This window comes from Hylobates moloch, unplaced genomic scaffold (assembly GCF_009828535.3).
Source record: "Hylobates moloch isolate HMO894 unplaced genomic scaffold, HMol_V3 SCAFFOLD_21, whole genome shotgun sequence".
NCBI lineage: Eukaryota > Metazoa > Chordata > Mammalia > Primates > Hylobatidae > Hylobates > Hylobates moloch.
Window position 1 is genome coordinate 28,994,417 of NW_026652296.1, and position 15,185 is coordinate 29,009,601.

General features: G+C 49.1%; 1 protein-coding gene across 11 annotated transcripts in view; it reads left to right on the top strand.

Annotated features, from left to right (window-relative positions):
• The window catches only part of BCL2L1 (BCL2 like 1), a 79,939-nt gene that overhangs the window by 17,598 nt on the left and 47,156 nt on the right, over positions 1 to 15,185 (top strand). The window contains exons 1-2 of one of the 11 annotated variants that reach the window (XM_032143016.2): positions 3,235 to 3,463; positions 4,863 to 5,556. In XM_032143016.2, coding sequence (XP_031998907.1) covers positions 4,993 to 5,556 — 564 coding nt within the window. In that variant the 5' untranslated portion in view covers positions 3,235 to 3,463; positions 4,863 to 4,992. Of the gene's footprint in view, positions 1 to 3,234; positions 3,464 to 3,639; positions 4,590 to 4,672; positions 4,796 to 4,862; positions 5,557 to 15,185 lie in introns of those variants that run through there. The other 10 variants (XM_032143017.2, XM_032143015.2, XM_058432720.1 and 7 more) reach the window with 10 other exon arrangements.

Here is a 15,185-nt window from a genome sequence, read left to right on the forward strand (position 1 = left end):
TTTTTTTTTTTTTTTTTTGAGAGGGTGTCTCACTCTGTCACCCAGGCTGGAGTACAGTGGTATGATCACAGCTCACTGTAGCCTCGACCTCCCAGGCTTAAGCGATTCTGTCGCCTCAATCTATTCAGTTGCTAGGGACTACAGGTGTATGCCACCAGGCCTGGCTAATTGTTCTTTTTTTTGTTTTTGTTTTGTTTTGTAGAGAGGGGGGTCTCACTATATTGCCCAGGCTGGTATTGAACTCCTGGGCTCAAGCATCTTTCTGCCTTGGACTCCCAAAGTGGTGGGATTACAGGTGTGAGCCACCATGGCTGGTCTGTTTCTGGGAGTCTTCTTTTTTTTTGAGGCAGAGTCTCGCTCTGTCACCCAGGCTGGAGTGTGGTGGCATGCTCTCGGCTCATTGCAAACTCTGTCTCCTGGGTTCAAGTGATTCTCCTGCCTCAGCCTCCTGAGTAGCTGGGATTACAGGCACCTGCCACCATGCCTGGCTAATTTTTGTATTTTTAGTAGAGACGGAGTTTCACCATGTTGGCCAGGCTGGTCTTGAACCCCTGACCTCGTGATCCACCCTCCTTGGCCTCACAGATGTGAGCCACTGTGCCCGGCCAAAGTTAGCATGTTTTTAGATAGTGTTATATAATTAAAAATAATAGCCGGGCGCAGTGGCTCATGCCTGTAATCCCAGCACTTTGAGAGGCCGAGGCCGGCGGATCACAAAGTCAGGAGTTCGAAACCAGCCTGATCAACATGGTGAGGCAGGAGAATCACTTGAAGCCGGGAGGCACAGGTTGCAGTAAGCTGAGATTGTGCCACTGCACTCCAGCCTTGGCAATAGAACGAGACTCCATATCAAAAAAAAAAAAAAAAAAAGAAAAAGAAAAAAGAACAAAAATACAAAGTTATGTGTAGACAACACAGAGAAGTATAAAAAAGAAAACTTATTTTCTTTAGATTTAAATGTAACTTATTTTCTTTAAATTAGATTCCAGTCAAAGATCATTTGAGAGCCATTTTCAAGACTTGCAAAATTCTTTTTCCAAAATACTGTATCCATCTTTCCAAAATATAAATTTCTCCATGTTCTTTCTGGTTTAAAAAAATATTTGCTGGCTCCTCTGGTGCTATTTGATGTGCTGCTCGCATGGATACACATTTATATTCCATCTCATCTCCACCACTCCCCTCAGCCATCCCAATTTATTTCTAGGACACCATGAGCTCTCACGCTGGGCTGCCAGGCCTTCGCTCAAGCAATATCTTCTGCTTAAAATGCTCCTACATCCTTTCTCTCCCAAGCAAAATTACATTCTTTTGAGGGCCAGTTCAGTAAAGCCCCTATCTGTGGACAGAGTTTATCTGCCCTCTGCTGGGCTCCCAAAGCACACTGAGGCTTCCATAATGATACTTTTCACATTGAGATAATTGTGACACCATAGGTTCAAAAATGTAAATTAGAACGGGCGCAGTGGCTCACACCTGTAATCCCAGCACTTTGGGAGGCCAAGGTGGGCGGATCATGAGGTCAGGAGTTCGAGACCAGCCTGACCAACTGGTGAAACCCCGTCTCTACTAAAAATACAAAAATTAGCCAGGTGTGGTGGTGGGTGCCTGTAATCCCAGCTACTCAGGAGGCTGAGGCAGGAGAATCACTTGAACCCAGGAGGCGGAGGCTGCAGTGAGCCGAGATCGCACCACTGCACTCCAGCTTGGGCAACAGAGCAAGACTCTGTCTCAAAAACCAAAAAAAAAAAAAAAAAGTATATCAGGGCCAGGTGTGGTGGCTAATGCCTGTAATTCCAGGACTTTGGGAGGCCAACATAGATGGATCACGTGAGCCCAGGAGTTTGAGACCAGCCTGGGCAACATGGGGAAACTCCATTCTCTACAAAAAATACAAAAATTAGCTGGGCGTGGAGATGCGAGCCTGTATTCACAACTACTGGGGAGGCTGAGGTGGGAGGATCACCTGGGATGGGGAGGTCGAGGCTGCTGTGAGCTGAGATCACACCATTGCACTGCAGGCTGGGTGACACACCCTGTCTCAAAAAAAAAAAAAAAAAAGGCCGGGCACGGTGGCTCACGTCAGTAATCCCAGCACTTTGGGAGGCTGAGGCAGGCGGATCGCCTGAGGTCAGCAGTTTGAGACCAGCCTGGCCAAAATGGTGAAACCCTGTCTCTACTAAAAATACAAAAATTAGCCGGGCGTGGTGGTGTGCACCTGTAGTCCCAGATACTAGGGAGGCTGAGGCAGGACAATCACTTGAACCTGGCAGGCAGCGTTTACAGTGAGCCAAGATAGTACCACTGCACTCCAGCCTGTGCAACAGAGCAAGACTCCGTCTCAAACAAACAAACAAACAAACAAAAAAAATGAGGAAAGAGTTCAACAGAAAGACCATCTGAAAAGGGGGTAAACAATATGAAGAGAATTCACCAATACAAGATCCACCCTCCAAAGAAAGACTAAAAATATGACAAATTGCTCAACTTCATTCATAATAAAAAAAGAAATATGAAAGTGCCTTCGGTTTTTACTCATCTAATTGGCAAGGATAAAACATTTGATAACACACTCTGTGGTTCAGGGTGTAAGGAAATTGGCCGGGTGCGGTGGCTCACGCCTCTAAATGATTCTCCTGTAAGCGATTCTCCTGCCTCAGCCTCCCGAGTAGCTGGGATTACAAGCATGCGCCACCACGCCCAGCTAATTTTTTGTATTTTTAGTAGAGACGGGGTTTCAACACGTTGGCCAGGCTGGTCTTGAACTCCTAACCTCAGGTGATCCGCCCGCCTCGGCCTCCCAAAGTGCTGGGATTACGAGCGTGAGCCACCGCGCCCGGCCTGTCCTATGGAGTTTACAATTAATAACTCTTTTAATCATCACAATAGCTCAACGAGAGAGGTTGGTACTATTACCCATTTTACAACTGAGGACATTGAAGCACACAGCAGTTGAGAGACTTGCCTAACTAGCAGAGTTAGAATCCAGACAAAGTGCTTAACCACAAGGCGATGCTTCTTCTATATATAAACTGACGGACGGATGAAATAGGCTGATTGACTGATGAGTGATTGACTGACTGAATTAATGAATAAATGGAAATGTGATTATAAATGTTGATTTTTTGCGTCTCCCGATTCCCCGGATCTACCGCGAGGGGGCGATCTCTCCCCGGTCCTGATGCCAGTCACTCAAAGCGCGCACTCCTTTTGCGTCTCGGGCTCGCGCGCGTTGCCGCGGCACCGGAAGTGACTGAGCTTGCAAGTTCCCCTGTCTCTTCAGGGGAAACTGAGGCCGGCTTGTTCGGGAGAGACGGCGCGAGCAGTCAGCCAGGTAGGCCGGCAGCGAGGTAGGCCGGCCCGGGTCCGCGGCGCGGAACTCGGCCGCGAAGAGCTCTTGCGTCTGGAAGCTACCGGGCCGATGAAGGGGGATGTGGCCCCCCACGGCTCGCGGGGCTCGCAGGTGAGAGCGCCGCCTCCCCTGTGCGTGACAGCCGCTGCGCCCAATAGGAGCCTTCGCCGTCCCGCTTCCGTGCCGGCTGGGCTCGCTGATTGGCTGCGCTGGGGCGGACCGCCGGGGGCGAGGCCCCTCCTCTCAGAAAGGTCTAGGGGGCGCCCCCGGGGGAGGGCGGTTGCCTAGCAACGGGGCGGTGGCTCGGCGGGTACCCGGCCTAGTGAGCGCGAGAAGCCGCGAGGCCGCAGCTGGCCCACCCTGGGCTCCGGAGAGGTGCAGCCCCCGGCCCCGGAGCCCTCCCGGGGGCGCCAGGAAGCCACTTTGGGCCTGTCCCCAAGAAAACGTGGTCTCAGCTGTGGGGCCGTCGAGCAGGCCTCGACCCCTCTTCCTGACCTGAGGAGAGGCCCAGCGCCTCACCCTCACCCAGTCTTTGTGCAGGGCGCCGGCGGCCATTGTGTCCGGGCGGGGAATGGAGGACCCGGCAATCCCCCACCGCCACGTTCTGAGCCTTTGGGGAATTCAGAGCAAACCAGCGGCATTTGTGGGGGGTCTCCGGCCTTCAACCTCCCAGACAGGCCTGGGGGTGGCCTTCCCAAAGTCAGATCGCAGATCCGAGGCAGTTTCCCCCTCCCTGCGTCCCTCACCGAAACCTTGAACCCCATTGAGAAGTCCCTTCAGGGTTTCGGACGCCTCCACCTCACCCTGGGCTGGTGCTTAAATAGAAAAAAGAAAAGAAAAAAAAAACAAAACCAACTAAATCCATACCAGCCACCTCCGGGAGAGTACTCCTGGCTCCCAGTAGGAGGCGGAGAGCCAAGGGGCGTGCAAGAGCGAGGGGGCTGGGCTCCCGGGTGGCAGGAGGCCGCGGCTGCGGAGCGGCCGCCCTCGATCCGGGCGATGGAGGAGGAAGCAAGCGAGGGGGCTGGTTCCTGAGCTTCGCAATTCCTGTGTCGCCTTCTGGGCTCCCAGCCTGCCGGGTCGCATGATCCCTCCGGCCGGAGCTGGTTTTTTTGCCAGCGGCCGCGAGGCCGGCTGAGTTACCGGCATCCCCGCAGCCACCTCCTCTCCCGACCTGTGATACAAAAGATCTTCCGGGGACTGCACCTGCCTGCCTTTGCCTAAGGCGGATTTGAATGTAGGTGGTGCGGGGGAGCGGGAGTGGGGCGGGAGAGGGGGGACTGCCCAGGGGGTGACTTTCCGAGGAAGGCATTTCGGAGAAGACGGGGGTAGAAAAGGCTGGTGGGAGATTCAGAGTCCACTGGTGCTTTCGATTTGACTTAATTGAAGTATCTTGGAACCCAGACCTAGACCTTCGTAAGACCCACAAAGAAACCAGTTCTGGTACCTGGAGGGGGAATGGGATGTTTAGGGTAAATGGCATGCATATTAATTATTTTTTTTCCTGAAGCTGTTTCTCTCCCTTCAGAATCTTATCTTGGCTTTGGATCTTAGAAGAGAATCACTAACCAGAGACCAGACTCAGTGAGTGAGCAGGTGTTTTGGACAATGGACTGGTTGAGCCCATCCCTATTATAAAAATGTCTCAGAGCAACCGGGAGCTGGTGGTTGACTTTCTCTCCTACAAGCTTTCCCAGAAAGGATACAGCTGGAGTCAGTTTAGTGATGTGGAAGAGAACAGGACTGAGGCCCCAGAAGGGACTGAATCGGAGATGGAGACCCCCAGTGCCATCAATGGCAACCCATCCTGGCACCTGGCGGACAGCCCCGCGGTGAATGGAGCCACTGGCCACAGCAGCAGTTTGGATGCCCGGGAGGTGATCCCCATGGCAGCAGTAAAGCAAGCGCTGAGGGAGGCAGGCGACGAGTTTGAACTGCGGTACCGGCGGGCATTCAGTGACCTGACATCCCAGCTCCACATCACCCCAGGGACAGCATATCAGAGCTTTGAACAGGTAGTGAATGAACTCTTCCGGGATGGGGTAAACTGGGGTCGCATTGTGGCCTTTTTCTCCTTCGGCGGGGCACTGTGCGTGGAAAGCGTAGACAAGGAGATGCAGGTATTGGTGAGTCGGATTGCAGCTTGGATGGCCACTTACCTGAATGACCACCTAGAGCCTTGGATCCAGGAGAACGGCGGCTGGGTAAGAACCAAGCCCCTTGTGTGTCCCTTTTCTTTGGCCTCTGGTCAGAGATCCCCAACAGCCCTTCTTCTGTATCTGTTTCTGTTGTGTTGGGTGATTGTTGGAGACGTTGATAGTTGAGGAAACCTGACTGGCCGCATTTCACCACAAGAGGTTAACTCCTTGGAAATACAAATGATGCTTTGCTTCAGAGATCAGGCATCTTTCACCCTGATCACCCCCTTGACTCCACTATTCCATACTTGTGTTCCAGTTTCTCAGCAAAGAAAACTATAGCCTATGTGTTCATAAGTCCCAAACCTGTGAGGGTAGGAGGTTAGTTCGGTGTTTCCCTTTCCTTATACAATGGTTCACACACAAAGGGGTGATGAATATAATACCTGGAGAAGATGATGAGCATCAGTGACCCACAGACCTCTCCATCTGTTCCCCGCAAGGGGTCTCAGTCCTATCCTGGGCTTCTCTCCCCCAAATCAAGTTCCCTTTATTTCAAAGTTTGCGTGTATGGCACTCTCCTCTCAGACTAGGGCATGGCCACAGGCAGGAGTTCCCACTGGGTTGAATGGCTGAGAATTGTCAGATTTTGGGGCAGTGTAGGCTGTGCAGATTGTGTTTGCACTGTGCACCCAAGTTCATTTCCCCCAAAGTGTGCGACTTTCTGCATGGTTGCCTTGTTTGTGGAGCACTTGCTGTGTCACACATTAAGCCCGGGGACTTTGCACCTCATTGCCTGGGGTCGGTTGGGGAGCTCCAGCTGCTCTGCCTGTTACTTTCCGGCCAGAGCCCAGGGGCCTCTTCAAGCACTGTTTGCTGGCAAAGCAAGAACCCAGTCTTTGGGGCTCTGTGGGACATTGAGATTTAGTAACAGACTTCACATGCAGGTATAAGTTCCAGCTCTGTCATGTAACTAGCTGTGTGACCTTGGACAGGCTGGGTTACTTTCTTGAGGCTTAGTTTCTTTCACTAAAAAATGTGGCAAGCTTTCCTTGCCTTACAGAGTATTGTAAATCTTGGCGATAATATGAGCACAGTGACTGACACCAGCAAATTTCCTTTCCAGGGAGGGAGAGTTCTCCTGCCCATCACTGAGACAGGATGAGATGGTGGTGAAAGCTTCTTTACCAGTGGTCACTGTTGGCAAGTTTTGCTCTTCAGTGAACTCGTCCTGTTTTCTTGCTTATCTCCCTACCTAGCGGAGGTGCAGGGTTTATGAGAGGTATTCTATCCCCTCAGAATATGCAGAAAAGCAACAAGCTGTGGAAAATAAGTCATCCATTGAAGGAGCTGAGGTGGAAGGGGACATGCACCATGGACTCAGGAATGTCAAGAATGCAACTGTCTATAGGCTGGGCCTAGGGCGTGGCAAGCACTTCACTTTACCACTGAGCAAGAGACCTCCTGAGTTTGCCCTGGAATCCCACCCCCTCTCTCATTTTCCATTTCTTTGCAACTTCAACTCTTCTGTGCCAGCTCTTGTAAAAGGCAAGGGGGTCAAGTCAATACAGGTCAGATAACTGGGGTGGGGTCAGAGGAGGTAAAGATGGTGGGTTCTCTTGAGCTAGGGTTGACTAGACTTGAAAGCCATTCTGTAAATGAACTCTCTGGGGGGGATAAATGATTAAATAGTTCCTGTTGGTTTGTGCAGTGACCTCTCCTATTGCCTCCTGCTTTGATTCCCTTTTGGGGCAAATATTTGTTCAGCTGATTACAGGAGGGACAGGATTCCAGTACTGCAGACACACCCTCTGAGGCATCTCCAAGTAGAGATTGAGGCTGCTTGCCCACTTTGCCTGACTATTGTCTTTGGCCAGTGGTCCTAATACCAGGTGGGTTGTTGCCAGCTATAAACAAAAGGCAGTCTGGGAGAGGTGCCTGGTCTGCTAGCCAGCCTCTGCAGAAGGCTACCCCTACCAGAGAATTGCCAGCTGCCCAGTGGTGCATATGAAAGAGGTCTTAGACACAACAGCTCTGGGTAAGTTTATTAGATCTCCATTAGATTGAAATTCCATCTTCCATCTCTTTGTTTAAGAATTATCAGAGCCCGTTGGACAACATACCACATGTCACTTCCTCTTGGTGAACAGAGGAGATGTGTGTGGAAGAGCCAGTTATATCAGAACCATTTCTGAGCATGCATTCTCTCCCTGAGGCCAGGGAGTAAAGAACATTTGACTCAGGATCCTTTGAGCCTGGGTAGAAAGTACCCGCCCCCTTCCTCTCAGGTATTATCCTGTTCCAAGCTGCACCGACTGGCTACTGTGGTGGCATCGGGTAATTATCCTGGAGGCTGCGGCTGGGAGATCCTTGAGGGTAGGAGTTATGGGCTGTTCTACTCAGGGCTATGTTCTAAATTTAGCATCTCTACAGGAAAGGGGAAGGAAGTTAGTCTTTATTGAGTACCTGTTAAGTACTAGGCACTGTGTTAGGTCCTCTACTTATGCAACCAATATTTCTTGAGCAACTACGTGAAGCTAGCAGTGTACTAGGTGCTGGCCATAAGCCACACATGGTACCTTCCTTAATGGAAATGGCATGCTGTGTCATATATTCTACAGTAACCTTCCAAGGAAGGTGAGTTTATTCCCAGTTTACACGTGAAGCTCTTTGTGGCTAAGTGACTGACCCCAGGTATCCCTCAGCCAGTTAAGTGTCTGAATGAGAATTTACACCAAGGTTGGCATAATCTAAAGCCAACACTTTTCATCCTGTCAAATTGTCCAGGGAGTAATAAAGTGACCCAGACATGCTGGCCCAGAAAGCCAGAGATGCTGTTGGGCCAAGCAAACCATGCCTGTGAAGGTGCTCACTCTGGACTGATAACTGGCTTTGTTCAGGTAGCTATGGGAAGGACAGTTGGCAGTAGCAGGTTCCCAGAGGCATGTTGGTAGCCTCGGATTCTGGCACTGGTAAAACTCAGACATGGCAGGTTTCAAGTGGGCATCAGGGTTTTGCCCAGAGTGAGCTGCTTATTAATTTTTTCTTTCTTTTTTTTTTTTTTTTTGAGACGGAGTCTCGCTCTTGTTGCCTAGACTGGAGTGCAGTGGCGTGATCTCAGCTCACTGCAGCCTCTGCCTCCCGGGTTCAAGCGATTCTCCTGCCTCAGCCTCCCGGGTTCAAGCGATTCTCCTGCCTCAGCCTCCCGAGTAGCTGGGATTACAGGCATGCGCCACCACACCTGGCTAATTTTGTATTTTTAGTAAAGACGGGGTTTCTCCATGTTGATCAAGCTGGTCTCAAACTCCCAACCTCAGGTGATCCGCCTGCCTCAGCCTCCCAAAGTGCTGGGATTATAGGCATGAACCACCGTGCCTGGCCCCGGCCAATTTTTTCATTGTTAAAACCCTCTCAGGTCCTGCCAATAGATGACAGCAGTGTGTGTGTGGGGAGAAGGTGGCCTGCCCCAGGTATCTCTACTTAGTGGTGGAGTGATGCTTCAAGGACTGAAAGTGTAGACCCTTAGCCAGATTACTGCCTGCCTGGAGTCACCTGATGAAATGCTGAACCTGTTCAGCTGTCTTGTCCATCTGTCTCTCCTGCCTGTAAAATGGAATAATGATAGCCAGCTGCCATAGCTTGACTCGAGTAAAGGATCTAGCACAAAAGCCCTTCTCCTGCCATAATTTTAGGGTGGAAACCCTTTAATGAATGGGCAGCTTCCCTCAGAGAACTGACTCTTCCGCCTAGAGTTTCTCCTTAAGAAACAAAGTCCCTGTGATACTCACCTGGAATGTTGTATACATGACCTTCCCCGAAGGGACACAAGTGTTTCTGGTGCTTTCCAATGGGAATGTGAGAAGGGACCCAGGTGGGCCTGGCCACTTTGGGATTGCTGTCCCTGAAGAAATCCTTTAGCCTGATAGAAACATCATTGTTGGGAGCAATGAACAGTGTGTGGCGGGGAGAAAACATAACTTGGCCTTTCTTAAGCTGTATGGCTCAGTGGTCTGAGTTTCTGTAGATCTCTTATTGCCTAATCTGGCTTCTTCAGATGGATGTATGCTTAGTTGAAGCACCTCAGCTCCCTTTGCAGATAGTGGCAGTTCTGCGGTTTTCTTGGGGAAACCCCATTAGAAACCCCAAATGTGGAAATTTTTAGTAATCTCATTCAGGTCCCAAAATGAAGTAGAAGTGTCTCAGGGGCTCCCCCTTGAAATACCTACTTCTTCTGAGTGTACATTTGAGGTTGCTCTTAAAATTCTGTTGCCATCACAGGGTTTTCCAGACTTCCTAGGAATAATTTCCCCGGTAGCCCCACAGAGCCCTTTAGCTTCTGTCGAAAATTACCCAGGTATTTTTTCAGGGGGCTCCAATGGAACCTGGAGCGTTTTCTTGACTTTTGTATGGGTGTCCCCAGATTTGTTTGGGCTGCATGAAGCAGCAGTTGTTATCTTTTTTTTTTTTTTTTTTTTTTTTTGAGACGGAGTCTTGCTCTGTCCCCCAGGCTGGAGTGCAGTGGCGCGATCTTGGCTCACTGCAAGCTCCGTCTCCCGGGTTCACGCCATTCTCCTGCCTCAGCCTCTCCGAGTAGCTGGGACTACAGCCGCCCGCCACTACGCCCAGCTAACTTTTTTTTTTGTATTTTTAGTAGAGACGGGGTTTCACCATGTTAGCCAGGATGGTCTCGATCTCCTGACCTCGTGATCCGCCCGCCTCGGCCTCCCAAAGTGCTGGGATTACAGGCTTGAGCCACCGCACCCGGCCAGCAGTTGTTATCTCTGTCCCTTCCCTCAGCAGATATCTGTTCTGAGACCAGTGGGCTTGAGCGTCCTCCTCTGTGTCCGACCTCCCTGGTTTTGCCAGTATCCTCAGCCTTCCATCATGGGGCTTTCTTTAAGCAACTGTGGTTTTGCCTGAGTTTAATGTGGATAGACATAGGGGTAATTCCCAGTGTACTGCTTTTCTACGGAAGTATCATCTCCTACTGCCTTAATTAAGCAGGGGCCCTGTCCCCACCCCAACCTCCAACCTAATTCCACCGAGTCCTCCCTAAGGACTCCCTCTTTTTTCTTTGAAGGAGTCACTCTACTCCTGGATCCTCTTCTCTTCTGCCCCTCTATCCAACAGTCTGTCTTCCTTGTTCCCAGTTGGCAGACCTGAGTCAGAAAATCCCACTGGGTCTTTTTGTTTAGCCAGGGGAAGAGAAGACCCAGGAGAATATCACCAGCTTCAGATATCTGAAGGAAGAGGGACTGAGTCTTTTTTTATTGGTATGGTACCTGGCAAAACTTGGATAAATGAAAAGAAGTTAACAGTTGGTAGAGCTTAAATTATGTGCCGAGAAGACATTTCTAACAGATTTACTCTCTCCTAAATTTAGGAGCTCCTCAGGGTGGAGGCCACATCTTGTCCATGCTTGTTTCCTCAGCACTGAGCAGAGGCCTTGGGCATAGCAGATACCTAATGAAAGAGAAACCCACTAAATTTCTGACAAAACAGACCCTTGTCAAGCCAGAATAACAATAATGGGAGTGGCTATTTACCTAATAATTCATTCATTGAGTCAAACAATGTTTATTGAGCTCCTACCGTGTACCAGGCTGTCTTAGATACTGGGAGTATGGCAGTAAACAAAAGTAAGCAAAACTAAGTTTCTGTCCTCATGGAGCTCACATTCCAATGAGGAGTGACAGGCAATAAATATATAATTACATGTTTATATCAGATGATTGTACATGCTATGAAGAAAATAAAGCAGGTTGGTGCATAGGGCATGTCTAGCAAGGGAGGGTGGGGCTGATGTTTTAAAAGAGTGATCAAAGAAGGTGTAAGGGAGAAAAAAATGGCTTTCCTCTACCCTTCTAGGTCCTTTGGCTGGGCTGAGAATTAAATTGACATAGATTAACTGGAGGAAAAAAATTAATTACATAGGTGTACACAGGAGTCCTACAAAATATGAGGCTCAAAGAAGGGTCAGATAATTGAAGCTTATATAGCATCCTGAGCTACAGAAAAGAATATGGGGCTTGGGATTTCTGTTAGGGGCTTGAGTGGCAGCAATCCAAGTTATGGCAGGGTGAGGGAAAGAATTGGTGGTGGCGTGCGTCTGTGGTCCCAGCTACTGTTGAGGGGGTGTACTGAGGTGGGAGGATCACTTGAGCCTGGGAGGCGGAGGTTGCAATGAGCTGAGATCACGCCACTGCACTCCAACCTGGGTGACAGAGCAAGACCCTGTCTCAAAAAAATAAAAAGTCTCTCTGGTAATAAAATTTGTCTGAAGCAGCCCTCTTCCTAATACAGATACCTTTACTAGTGTAGATTTCCTTTTTAGATGTGAATTTCTTTTACAAAAGGACAGCTTTTCAGAGCTACCCTTATGTCTGCAGTTTCTCAGAATAACCAGCTCAAAATATGCCAAAGAAGTATATTTTTGGGGTGGCATACTCTGTTTTCCTACTGTCATATTTTGGGATGGTATGTCCTGAGTCCCAACAAAAGTATTACCTAAATTTATTTGAGCCAAGAGCTGAATGAGGTAAGGCGGTGGATGATGTAGGTACCCTACAGCAAAGGGTGTTTAAAGCAGAGGGAATGGACTCAGGAGGGAGCATGCTTGACGTTTTCAAGGATGAGCAAGAAGGTCAATGTGGCTGGAGAAGAAACAGCAAAGGGGAAAAGGGTAGAATGTGGGGAGGGAATGGTTGAGGAGGAGGATGGAAAGGTAGGTGAGGGCCAGATCGCATAGAGCATTGCAGACCATGATGAGGATTTGGCTTTGGTAGAATGGTCTGTATTCTTTTTTTTTTTTTTTTTTTTTTTGAGACAGAGTCTTAGTCTTGCTCTGTCGCCCAGGCTGGAGTGCAGTGGCACGATCTCTGCTCACTGCAAGCTCCGCCTCCTGGGTTCATGCCGTTCTCCTGCCTCAGCCTCCCAAGTAGCTGGTACTACAGGTGCCTGCCACCACACCCGGCTAATTTTTTGTATTTTTAGTAGAGACAGGGTTTCACCGTGTTAGTCAGGATGGTCTCGATCTCTTGACCTCGTGATGTGCCTGCCTCGGCCTCCCAAAGTGCCAAAATTACAGGCGTGAGCCACTGTGCTCGGCCTGGTCTGTATTCTTAAGGGTGGCAACAGGGAGCCCAGTAAAGAGGCTGGTGCAATTGCCAGGTGAAAAAGAATGGTGGCTTGGACCTAGAGGTGGAGGTGTAGTGAGAGGGGGACTGGAGAATAAGACCAGGCTTGCACATGGTATATTGATGGGTCCAGCCACCCTGGAAACCTTATTTTTCAACAATTTGGACATCCTAGAATCAAATTAAGTAAGATAGATGTTCTTTGGGAATAGTTCTCTCCAAATGTGATATCCTGATGAATGGTCCTCTTCCACTCCAACAGTATTTCTGTCTGAGTAAATGAAATTTGTCTGAGTTCAGTTCCCAACTCATCCATGTCTACCTATGCAAGCTCCTTTTACCTCTCTGAATCTTGGGACAAATAATAATACCTACCTCACAGGTGGTGATGGTAAAGACACAATGAGGTATACCTGAGTTGCATAGAGCCTGGAGCCATGTTGGAATCATTATTCTTATCTTTCCACAGAACGCATGTTAGAGACCCATTCATGGAATCTTGAGCATCCACTCTCCTTTTTCTAAATACCATAGTGACCCATCAGCACATCTCAGAGCAGGCCCTTGCAGCATTTCGTTGTAGTAGGAGCTCCACAGTGTTTGTGTGCAATGGTGGTGTAAGCACTGGTCTTGGAGTTGGAATCCCAGTTCTACTCTCAGTCTCACCGTGGCCAGATCACTTCACCCCGAGTCCCCAGTTTCCCTTTATGCAAGATGGAGGGTTTGAAGTAGACAATAAAGGAATGCTGGTTCTCTCTATCCTTAGGCCTTGTGGTGGATTCCACCATTATGGCATATTTCACATTAGTTATATTTTAAAATGGCTCTCTCCTGTTGACAGATATGTCAGCATCTTAACTAAACCCAGTGTCAAGGCATGCTAATTTATCACTGAGCCCACAATAGTGGTACCCTATGTTTATGTAACACCTTACAGCTTCCAAAGCACTTTCAGATCCACCTTGCCTTATAACTACCCAGAGAGGTGAGCAGGAAGGATGCCATCTCCGTTTCAAAGGAGAGAAATCAGGTGAGAAAGATGAATTGACTTGCCCAAGGTTACATGAGGAGGAAGAGGCAGTTTTTGGACTTTCAAATTGGAACTTGACTACTAGCTTGCTGTGTGACCTTGGGCAAGTCTTTTAACTTATAAATGGCTATAATAATGGCACCGTTTTTGAAGATTGGGTGAATTAAATCATTCCTTAAGGCTTTCATATCATCCTAGGGCTCTTCACTCACATCATCTGGCTTCCTTTTTTTACATATTGATTTTTGAAATTGTGTTTTTTTATAAAGACACTGCCTTTGGGACCGTCTGCTATTTGGTTTCATCCCTGATGAGACTCTCAGGCCAAGCATGAGCCCTACAGCGAACTCAGCCACACAGCTTTTTGGGCAGCCTCCAGTGCTCCCCTCGGAACTGGAGGTTTTTCTCCAGCTCTTCAGGAAATGCCATTGCGATGACTTCCATGGACTGCTTCCTGTCCCAGCCCTGCCGGCAAGAGTGTGGAAACTGGAAAGCAATGTCCCTAGAGGTCCGCCCCCCGAAAACTACTTTTTTTGGATGTGTCCCTACCTTTCCTCTTGTCCATTACTTTCTTTGCTCCCTACCCTTTCCTCCTTCACCTGGCTTCTCCCTTCAGCTGTGATCATCCCTTCAAGATTTAGAAAATGCCTTTCTACTTGGTTCTGCCAGGCCATTACCCCCTACCCTAGGCTAGGCTGTGAGGGAGGTCAGTTAGAATTCCTGGGTTCTCTCCTTGGCTGCATCACCCATTAGCAGTTTCAGTCCTGGACTTCCCCTGGAGGTGCATTAAACCTGTTGCTTGCAGTGCCCTGTGTCATCCATTAACCCTGAGTTCCCGTAGGAGTTTCCACCCCACCCCTGCATAGGATGGGATTCTTAAGAGATAACTTGAGGTTTGGCACATATAAATCCTGCCTCTTGGAAATTGATGATAGAGGGTGGAGTGAAACAGAGCCTGCCTTCCCCTCCCCCAGTCACCTTTGAGGAGGAAGCTAGAAGGTTGAAAACCTTGTTGGACAATCATCTGAGGAATGGGAGCTGGCCTGGGAGGGGATTGGAACGCACTCAACTATGCCTCAGATCCTTTGTTCCTCTCTTGAAAGGGAAACATTCCCCTCCCTCCTCCCTGGCCACACACACATACACACGTGCCTTTGTTCCCCCGAGTCAGGCAGGGATAGGAACACAGTGTCCCTTCCAAGGAGCCTGACTTGCTTCCCTAGAGACTGGCCTCCTGGTCAGTGGGACTGGGATATTTGCTCAGGAGCCTCCAGCCTCGTGTCCTTTCCATAGAGTCTCCGAGGCTAAAAACTTGCCTACAAACAGCTGCTGAGACTTCTCTGTAATTATTTCATGGGACACCTATGTCCCAGGATAAACAGTCCCTCCCTCTTACTCCAGTTGGTGATTAATATTATTGTTAACATTACTATTAATAGTATCTAACACTTATTGAGTGCTTACTCTATGCCAGCCATTGTTCAAAGTGCTTTACATGTATTAATAGATTTCATTCTCACAGCAGCACT